Source organism: Tachyglossus aculeatus, chromosome 16 (genome assembly GCF_015852505.1).
Source record: "Tachyglossus aculeatus isolate mTacAcu1 chromosome 16, mTacAcu1.pri, whole genome shotgun sequence".
In the NCBI taxonomy this organism is placed as follows: Eukaryota; Metazoa; Chordata; class Mammalia; order Monotremata; family Tachyglossidae; genus Tachyglossus; species Tachyglossus aculeatus.
The window spans coordinates 10162832-10172821 of NC_052081.1; the positions used below are offsets into that span (position 1 = coordinate 10162832).

Below are 9990 nucleotides of genomic sequence, written 5' to 3' on the forward strand. Positions count from 1 at the left end.
CCAAGAGCTGCTCATGGGCGGGTATGCAGCCTCTCCACCCTCAGAGCAAAATCCTCCAGGCTGGATTATTCCCAGATTCTGCTCTCCTTTTTGGAGTGAGAAGTGACTTCTGCTGGGATCCCAAGCTGGCTCTGAGGGCAGGATGGCCAACAGCTGGAGCCGGTCACCATTCTGAGGGTTGCCCCTGCCACATTGTCTGTCTCTGTCAAGGACAAATTTGTGGCAGGACTAGGGTGTGGGGGCCACTGACCCCCCCCTAGCCTGGGAAACCAAACTCTGAGCGAGGGCCACCTGCAAATTTCCCTGCTTCTCCTCTCTCAGCCTCAGTTGCTGCCCTGTCATTTTCCTGAATTTTCAAGCTTGCACTAGAAATTGCAGAATGAAAATCTGTCCAACTGAAACCCCTCACCAGGAGAGCTAATAAGTTCTCTTGGGGGAGAAGAGGCCAATTCCCCCGGGTTCCTTTTTCAAAGGATTTGGGAGGCGGGTGGAATGCTCGGTGGTTGGAGCCCCAGTCAAGGCCACAAGTTTTAGGGGCTGAACGGGGTTGGTGTCATGCTGCCATGGAATGGCTCTACAAAATATTTTAGCTTCCATTCTTTCCGCTTCTCACAATTTGGACCCCTCAGAATCCATAGAAATCCATAGGGTTATTTTGCTGAACCCTGCTTCACTGAGCCAGATGTGTGATGGAAAGAAGCCAGGACTCCATTAAGTCCTCCCATCTCACATGCAGTAGAAAGAGGCAGTTCAGATCAGGAAGTGGAAGAGCCCTGGGCTTGAGAAAGCAATTTGCCCAAGAATACAGGGCAGGTAGGTTGGCCAGATTCGCCCCTTGTTTTTTGGTTAGCAAAGAACCTGTTGAGATGATCATTTCTTTATAGTGGTTTCAGGCTCACTACCGTTCTTTCATTCTTCGCTGTCATTATCTCCTCCCTTTCCTCCCCTTTTGGTCTCTCACCCTCCTCTCTCTTTCTGACTTCTTCTACTGTGCCTCCGACTCATCCGTCCCTGGCCTTTGGACCCAGCTCCTCTCCTGGTGTTTTTCTTGTCAACCTTTCCTACTTCCCTCTTCCCTTCTGTAGCCAGGACCCAATGCAATTCCTCCTCTAAGTTATCCACAGCAAGCCACAACTGTTATGAATAGGGCCGAGTTTATTGCTTGGGACTCCACAGGCCCCGGTGCCCAGAGTCTGGGTAGAAGACGTCCCACACCCGGGCTCACGAACTATCCCCCATAGGTCACGTGCGTGCCACCTAGAGCGCGGAGCGCTGTTGGCCGCTGTCCGGCAACGCCATCCATTGAGCAGGCTTAGTATACACTGTGGGTTAATTGATGTGACCATTCAAGTCTCTTGCTATTAAAAATCATCATCTTTGCCATTGCACATGTCTGGTCGCTCTGGCGAGGGCACATGTCATTTCCAAGGGGTCTGCGTGTGTCTGGTCTCTCTGGGAAGGACACAGGTCACCTCCCAGGAGGTCACTTTGACCTGCATCCCTGCAGGGCTCCTGCTCTTTTTGACTGGCACCCACAAATCTCTCTTGTAGTGATTGCCTCGAGACAACCTTGGCTCTTTACCCACAATTCTTCCATTTTCTGGGGAGCCTGTTTCCCTAGAAACCGGCACCTCCCCCGATCAGGAGCAGCTCAACATTAACTGTTTCGTTCCCCCAATACCACATTCTTTTAATTTTATATATGGGTATTCATTCAGTGCTTACTATGTGACAAGCACTGTACTAAGCATTGGGATAATTTCTGGATAATCAGTTTAGTCACAGATCCTGTCGCCTAAGGAGATCCCAGACTAATAGGGAGAGGGCAGACACAGCCCAGAGAGCAAATAAAAGGTAAACAAGCCACATGATGGACATGAAACCACTTTGGAGGGGACGGTCTTCAGTCTACTTCCCTGGGTGGTTCCCAAGGTTCCGACGGTTGGCAAGTGAAGCCCCACAGAGGCTCTGTCTGGCCTTTCTTCACCATTCATGTGTCCAGACTTGTGTTTGCTCTCTGTTTTCCTCGCCTTCACCTACCCCTCTGATATTCTGTCCCCTCTCTCCTTTCTGTTTCCCTCACTCCCCTTTCCCCTCCCCACCTCCCTAATTGATCATTTTGCTAACTTTTTCTTCTCTACGTCTCTGCATCCCTTGTTGATGCCCCTTCCCCCCTCCCCTGCCCCCAGCGGAGCTGACTCCTCCTCCAGTCAATTCGCTGAAAGGCCTCAGTGATGCCCAGCCCTTTCTAGGGGGTATGTGAATACGAGGAAAATCTGGCTTAGCACAAAAGTTATCGGGAAGTGAAATGTCTTTCCGGGTCCCTGGCACTGCTCCACTAAGGGGAAGGGCCCTCGAGGGAGCTGCCGGAGCTTGACCCACCTCCGCAGGGAATGCTGAGTCCCCAGAACCCATGGAGTTGGTTGGGACCAGCTCTGCTTGTAAAGTTTTTAGTTCACCCCCCGCGGAAGTGAGTACAGATTCTGGTCTCGACCTTTTCCCCCCAGAATCAATTGAAGCCGTTCACCCTGCAGGCCTGCTTCCCCTGGGAGTCCCAGAGCAAGTGGTTGAAGAGAGAAACGCTGGCCCAGCCCCACTTTCCGGGCCCACGTACCAACCCTGGGGCCGTGAGGATTCCTCCTTCCCCTTAGTGGCTTCTTGATTCCCAGGGACGGTGCACCCACTCTGTGAGAACGGGCAGGGCTGCCCTGGAGAAGCAGAGTGTGCTGCCCAGTTGCTATCACCAGTGACGTCTCCGCTGTGTTAAATTACAGGTCATAAATGGGGATGAGATTATTCCAACAGGCAAGTAAATCCAGTCCGTTCTATAGCTGAGCAGCCCCGGCCCCTGGCCCAGGGCACTGGTCTCCTACCCATTCCAGCTCCCACCGCTCCCCACGTTCAAATTCTTGGTACCGGGACCACACCGGAATTAATTGGGTCAGATCCAGAGCAGGGTGGGAGCGAGCCAAACATCTCTTGCTTGCTGAGGTTGGATTTTCTAAATCTCTTTTCTTATATATATATATATATACACATACATATATATATGTACGTATATCAGAAATATAGATGTACTTTTTTGGTCACCCTCCAGCCTACCCCACTCGGAAGCTTTTGGTTGGTTCCACGAGGGAGTTTGTGAGACTTTCCATTTACCTTGGGCAAGTGCCATATAACCCTGTGGCATTTTTTTTTTAACTTCTGTCTAATCCCCATTTTAAAAAAATGGTTTCAAAGCAGAAAGAAGAATTTTGATCTGTAGAATTTGCTTGTGAGAACGAGGTTCAGCGATCCTATTTCACGGCCGGGATCTCCTGCCGTCGTGAATCAAGAGGAATCTCGCTGCACAAACTGGGTTTTTACTTTTCAGCCAGTCAATTATGTACCAATTCTGTGACCTCAGTTGTTTCTTGACTTGGGGTGGCAGGGGTGGGGTTGGGACGCACCTGGCATTTCTTCAGCCTGCCTTGAAGGGACGGGGGGGAGGAGGAGAGGACAGTGGCCATTTGGGTCACTGGTTTGTCCTGGGCCTTTTGAAGGCTCAGGAATTTCCTCTTTTCTCAGTGTCCACCACAGTGGGCTACAGTTTCAATCCAGATTCACACCTTTTGGTTTAGCCCCACCTGGTACTAACTTGGTACTCATCCTCTTGCCCAGGACCAGTAGCAATTTGCACCAGGGTAACAGTTAAGCAACACTTGGCTCATTCCTTTTGCCATCTTGCTATTCCCCCTTAAGGGAAGATGGGCCAGTTAAAAATGAAAAGCATCTGGTAGTTGGTGAGCTTTCTTTGTCCTTATTGCGAGGTTGGGTTAATCCATTCAGGACAGTTATAGGGGCACACCAATTGCTTCTGTTGATGGGAATATATGGCCTCCGTCCATTTGGACCCCGGTGTTCTGGGTTTCACTGGTGATATCTGTTCTGCAGCCTGTGGCCATGGACCGCGAACAGGCTGGGCTTGTATCTGCGATCATTGAGACTGTAATTCAGCCTTATGGAGTCTGCAGTCTTCCCTGCCACATCACTGGCCTTGAGCCATCACCTGCTGAATTTTAGTGCTCTAAAAGAAACAACAGGGGAGAGTAAGAGCTGAGTCCAAGGCCCTGGCTCTTTGCAAGAGGGCAGGAATTAAATTTTTTGGTGGTGGCGTGGTGATGACTTTTACTTTTCCAAACTGGAACAATCAATCAGTCAACCAGTGGTATTGAGTGCTTGCTCTGGTAAGAGCACTCTTACTACTAGCCTACTAGTGTAAGGCTTGTCTCTTCCTTTTTCCAGTCGTAGGACATTCGATCATATTTTGTTCCAAAATACAGTAATGCTTGGAGACAAAACTTTATCAGAGGATGGGACACAAAATGAAAGCAGTCATTCCATCGGGTGGATTTCCTGGAGTAACTGAGCTGGAATGGGGCTAGGAGCCTTGTGTTACCTGTTTGTTTTTTGTGTTCGGTTGATGGCATTCCCACTCCCCTACCCCTGCCTTCCCCCCTCAACACACACACACACACACACACGTATTTCCCTCTTGGCCCACTTCCCTCTATCAAACTCCTGCCATGCCTTTAGTCTGAGCTTTTGGCTGCTTCTCTCCTGTCGCTGCTGCATCCTCACACTGCCGGAGATCACAGGCTGCCACCGTTTGCTATGTGTATTTGGAGCGGGACTGGGGCTGGTTCACTGCAGGTTTGGGGGCCCCCGTGGGGCCGAGGACCCCCTTGTAAAATGAAACCTCGGATGGGTCTCTCCTATCTGGCTGCTTTCCAGCCTCCACCGAGAGCACGAGAGGCAGCTTGGCACATCCACCAGTTGCATGGGCCTCCCTTTGCTCAATACCCGGCTGTGCCCCAGATCGAGTAACCAACATACAGAGCCGCCAGGGTCAGGACTTCCGCCATGCCCCCAGGGCACACTCCAAAAGTGGGTTGCGGAAAACCCAGACAGCCACTGGAGGCCATAGAAAGAGGCAGAGATGCTCCATTTTATAGAGAACACCGGTCGGCTGACACTTCCCTAAAATGCGCTCGAGCCGGCCCCACGGCCTCTCACCTGTGCCCGGTGAAGCCACAGCTCAGGAGCAGCTGCAGGCTGGAAGCCACACTGACCGCTCTGTGTATGTGTGTGTGTGTGTTACAGGAAAAGCGAATTCTGTCTCTGGACTCAGCCAACACTCGGCTGATGAGCGCCTTAACCCAGGTCAAAGAGCGCTACAGCATGCAGGTCCGAAACGGCATTTCTCCAACCAACCCCACTAAACTGTCCATCACAGAGAACGGGGAGTTCAAAAACAGCAGCTGCTGACCACCTCCACCAAACTGCTTCTCCCGGAGGGAGCTGGTGAAGCTGCCTTGGAAATCCAAATCCACCTTCTTGTCCCTCTCGCCTCCCGTCCGACCACCCACCCGTCCACGTTTTACTGAATGCTGCTCGAGTAAAGCAACAACGGTGAATTCTCTGCAGGATGAAATAAACTCTTCTTTCAGGTTTGACGACTAGAACTCCTCAGATTAATACGCTCCCCCAGATCTCTGTGTGGTGAATTCTGGGCCGTGTACAGAAAATGTCACTGTAATATACCTAAAGGAGGTGAATAATGTAGATGATCTTTTTAACTATTGCTGTTTTTATTATTGTTGTTCCCTTGCGCCGAAAGCCCTGTTGTCATCGGCAGAGAGGGAGGCGTTTTGCGTGTGGAGGCGACCGGGGGTCGGAACGGTGAGAGATCGAGGAAGGTCCAGAAGCGAGAAGGTGCATTTCTGAGTTCAGGTTTCACGGGGCCACCTGCAGCAGAAGCCTGGGGCTCTTCAGAGAGCCATCTGTCTACTGGCTTCTGGCCCTTGTGGGTCCCTTGACCTTTACCGACAAAACCCATCCCCAAATCGATTTGGACATAGGTGACCCCTGAGCCTGGACCCAGTTCTTTTTCCGTCCACCGTCCAGAAGTGCAGCAAAACTGGACTGGGGGAGTTAGGGTCACTCAGTCCGTTTCCTTTTTTCTGCAGCAGACCTTCTCTCTCTGGTAGACGAAAGGGAATCTCCAGTTTTCGATCTGGGATTTTTTTTTACCCCAATTGTAATGAAGTGGCTTTGTTTATTTTTCTCTCTAGAGTTTACAGAACTGTAAATATATGTGTTCCTGAACTGCGGTTCTTCGTCTTCCTCCCCGGCTCCTTCCTCCCTTCCTCTCTCAGGGCAGGAGAGGTCCCACTCTTCAAGGTTTGGAGCTCAGTGGCAGAAGTGATCTTCATATCCTTTAGAAAGCACTGGGACCCAGCCCCGGCTCTGAACCTGATAGGCCTTCTGTGGGAAATAAGCCTGTCGGCTACCACTCCCAGGTCATTGGCCCTGGCCTTGGTTCCCTCTTTCATCAAGCGGGTCATCCTGATCCAAACCTGGCAGGGCAGCGTGGTCCTCATCAACTCCCACCCCACAAGCATTCTTCACTCACAAATCCAGGAGACAGCTCGACATCCTGTGTCCCCGCGACTCTGACCCGATTTGCCCCTGCTCCGACAAGAAAGGAAACCCTGGTGGTGGGTGGCTTGCTCAAGTTTTCCTCTCTCCGCTCCATGGGATCCGCTCTGGCCCCCTCTGGTCATCTGCATTCCTTCAGTGCTGCCCACTTTGACCACAACGGATTTCTTTCCTTTCCTGCGGGTGTTTGCAATGTCTTTGGGACAGCTGTGCCGATCAGAACAAAATGGTTTTATGCATTCAGTGAGCACGGTTATGTGAGTCCACACCTATGTAAGTGGATCACTGCATAGAGAGCAAGAGAAAACACCTGTTTACACTGTCAGATCGTGTGCGGTCCAAGTTTCAGGCATCTCTGTGTGCCAGGTCTTAGGTGAGGGCAGAGGACCTGCCTGAAGTGAGTACTGGTGATATTTGTTGTGGTGTACACCCCTGGGTCCAGAGGAAACATGCTTATGGCGAGCAGACAGCCAGAGGGCTCGGTCCTGGTCAGAGGATGGGGGTTGGAAGGGCAAGAGGAATCATTCATGGGCAGGTTCTGGGAATGACTGGGCCAGATTTCCTGAGCCTCTTCCTGTCCTTGTGGGGTCTACACCCTCTCCCCTCAGTCTGGCGTTTCTTGGGGGGATTCTGCAGTGACTTTAGGGATTCCCCGGGCTGCTATCTAGGCTTTTCGGCCAACTGCCTCCAGCCAGAGGCATGGGCAACTCAACAGCCTTGGCAGTCTGCTTCGGTCCATGTCACCAAATGCACTCTCCGGAGTGTCTCCTCCAGGTGCCGGCACAGAGCCAGACCAGATCGATTAGCGTGAGCTAATCCGGCAGAAGCACCTAGGTAAGCGCCAGAACCCACCTGCTGTCGGGTTCACGGCTCCTCCCCAAGGCACCAGCCCATGCAGGTAGACTTTGCCGAGAGCACAATGTCAGCCGTTTCAGAATGTGGTTTGAGTGGTGTTGAGGTTCAGGGATTTCTGGGGTTTTAGCGGGGGTTGGATTTCCCTGGATCGGGAATCAGCCCAGTGCCTTTTTGGAGATGTTGTTTCAGGCGATGGGTTTAGGTGGATCCCTGGTAGGGTCTGTGGGCATGTGACCACACTGTGGAGTTTTGTATTGGGCCTGGGGAGCCCTCGGCACTCTGTAGGGAGGGCCCACGGGGAGGTCTGGGAGGAGGGAGAAGGACTTGCATCCTTCGTGATCTTACAGTAAGTAGGTGGAGCTGGGTTTTCAAAAGAGGGAGACGTTTCCAAATTTCCCCCAGGAAATTAGAGAAGATGTTAGTTTTGGTGTCTGCATCCACCTGCATCTGTTTTGGAGAATTTCTCCAGAGGTACCGCCCTGAGCCCCAGCTGTTCTGATTTTAGAAGAGGGGCTGCCAAGAGGCTGGGCTCCCACTGAACAAGTCAGTCATTTCCTTTTCTTCAGCAGTAGGCCCGGCCTTCTGGAGATCCCCATTTTTTAAGGGGGAGCTGCATGGGCAATAGGGGGACAGTTCTCCCCTGCTCTCTCCAAGACTCCCTAAGTGGAAAGACTTGGAATGTCTTTACAGGTGGTGTGGTGGTGGCCCTAGCTCCCAGTTCCACCCAATCTGGAAGGGGTTCGTGGGTCCTGTGTGTATAGCCTTGGAGCGGTCCTGGGTTGCAGTTGGGGTTTGTCGCCCCATGCCTCCCAAGGGTCTGCCACAGTAATGGAGAGGGAGGAGAGCAGGGTCCAGGTACCCCCTCACTCTGACTGGCCTGCACACCAGCTTGGTAATGGTTGCCATTGGGGACGGGAGGAATGAGGTAGGGCTTTGGGCTGGCAGAGTTAGTGTTCTGATTTGCCAGGCCACACACCCCCAACAGAGCCTGTGAGCGGGGATTGGGCCTTGCGGAAGTTCCCTCAATTTTCTCCCGTAGGTGGGACAAGGCAGGAGTGTGCATCCTGGTTCACGGCCATGACTTGCTCTCTTCCCCATGCCATGGGTAAAAATTGTCATTTGCAAAGTCCATAGGTTCTCATTCTGCCATTCCCTGCATCCACTGAAGCCTCTGCTGCCTGAGCCTCACAGCAGGCCAGAGGCTCCAGGGCTATTCCCAGGCAAGATCTGGTCTCACCCTGGGGTAGGCTGTCCTGGTGAGAGGGTGGGCCCAGGGAAGTAGCTCAGGCTGGGCTTGCTGGCCAGCAGAGGGGCTGGCTAGGTTGTAGAGCAGACTCAGGGCTCCGTCAGCCTGAGACTCAAGAATCCCTGGGATCCGGCCCAGAGCAGACCCAATTCTCCCAGGCCGGACTCTACTGGTCCTGCACAACTTAGGTCCCCAGACCCAGGCTTCTGGTGGCTGATGGGACAGGTCAGACCTGTTGCTTTCCTGCCAGGAGTCCTCCAGCTGGGGTCGGTGGGGGTCGGGGGGCTGCTGAGATTCTCTTTCTCTGCCCCAGCTGTGCCTTTGGGCTAACACTGAGGTGCAGCTTGCCAGTCCCAGGAGACAAGCACCACCCTCCCCTACCCCTTCCCCAAAGAGCCACACTCCTGTTTAATCCAGGGGTTTTTTCTCTGACACATGCCGGGGGAAAGGACCCTTCTCAACAGAGAATGAGACACAGACGAGGGAGAAGTGGAATTTTTCTCTTTGGAATAGTCCTCGGCCAGTGCCTGAGGCATCCTGCTGGTGTCAGGGTTCAGTTTAGAAGGGCCTATCCTTCCTGTCAGCCAGAGGAAACACGTTTCCTCCAGGTGGTGTCTCACACACCAGCCTTCCTCACCACCCGCCGAAGTTCAGGCTCTAAAGAAGGAAAAGGGTTTTGGGGTCCCCTCCCTCTTGCACCTATCCATCCCCGCCTCTCCCCTGTCTAGGAGGCAGGACCGCTGTAATGTGTAGAAATAGATCAGTGTTTCTAGAGGTAGCGCACACTTAGGCACATACACAGGCTTCAGGCATCACCTGCCCCTCTGTTTCACATGTCCCCTCCCTGGAAAGTCCAGATGGAGGCCCAGAGAGGCAGGTGGCCCTGGCTGCCAACCAGAGGTGATTAAGCAGTGGCCACATAGCCTCTGTGATCGGACAGGGCCTGTATTTATGGATCCGGCGGCCCAAGGGAAGAGGGGGTTGGGGTAGAATACGGCCAATATTTGAGCTGCATTGTCATCTCTGGTTTCATTTCTGCTAGATTGACTTCAGCATTTCATTTTCTTGAACCCTTAAGCCAAGCTTTGTGGTTGGTAGACAGGTGGGGCTCTGGAAACAGAGGGGTCTTTTTTTGAAAAGGGTCTCCAGTGTGAGGGGAGTAAAGGGTGTTGTCATTTCTGAACATTTTTCATCACTCCCAAGGGAACAAACCCAATTCTGCATTGAGGGAGAACCCGCATGAGATTGAACAAGGCCCATGTTGTAGATGAAGCTCAGACTGGTAGGAAAGGTGAATTTTGACAGATGCTTAGATGATTCCTTGTTTATCTAACTTTCACACCCAGCAGCTCATCAGCCTATTCCCTCTTGCTAGAAATTTACCTGGTTAAGATTTTTTCCCCCCCTGT

The 9990-nt window shown here is 52.4% G+C and overlaps 1 protein-coding gene across 3 annotated transcripts in view; it reads left to right on the plus strand.

The window, feature by feature from the left end:
- The window catches only part of RASAL2 (RAS protein activator like 2), a 260025-nt gene extending 253444 nt beyond the window's left edge, over positions 1 to 6581 (plus strand). For all 3 annotated transcript variants that reach the window (XM_038758689.1, XM_038758690.1, XM_038758688.1), the window contains exon 18: positions 5143 to 6581. In XM_038758689.1, coding sequence (XP_038614617.1) covers positions 5143 to 5307 — 165 coding nt within the window. In that variant the 3' untranslated portion in view covers positions 5308 to 6581. The remainder of the gene's footprint in view (positions 1 to 5142) is intronic.
- The last annotated feature ends 3409 nt before the right edge of the window (positions 6582 to 9990 follow it).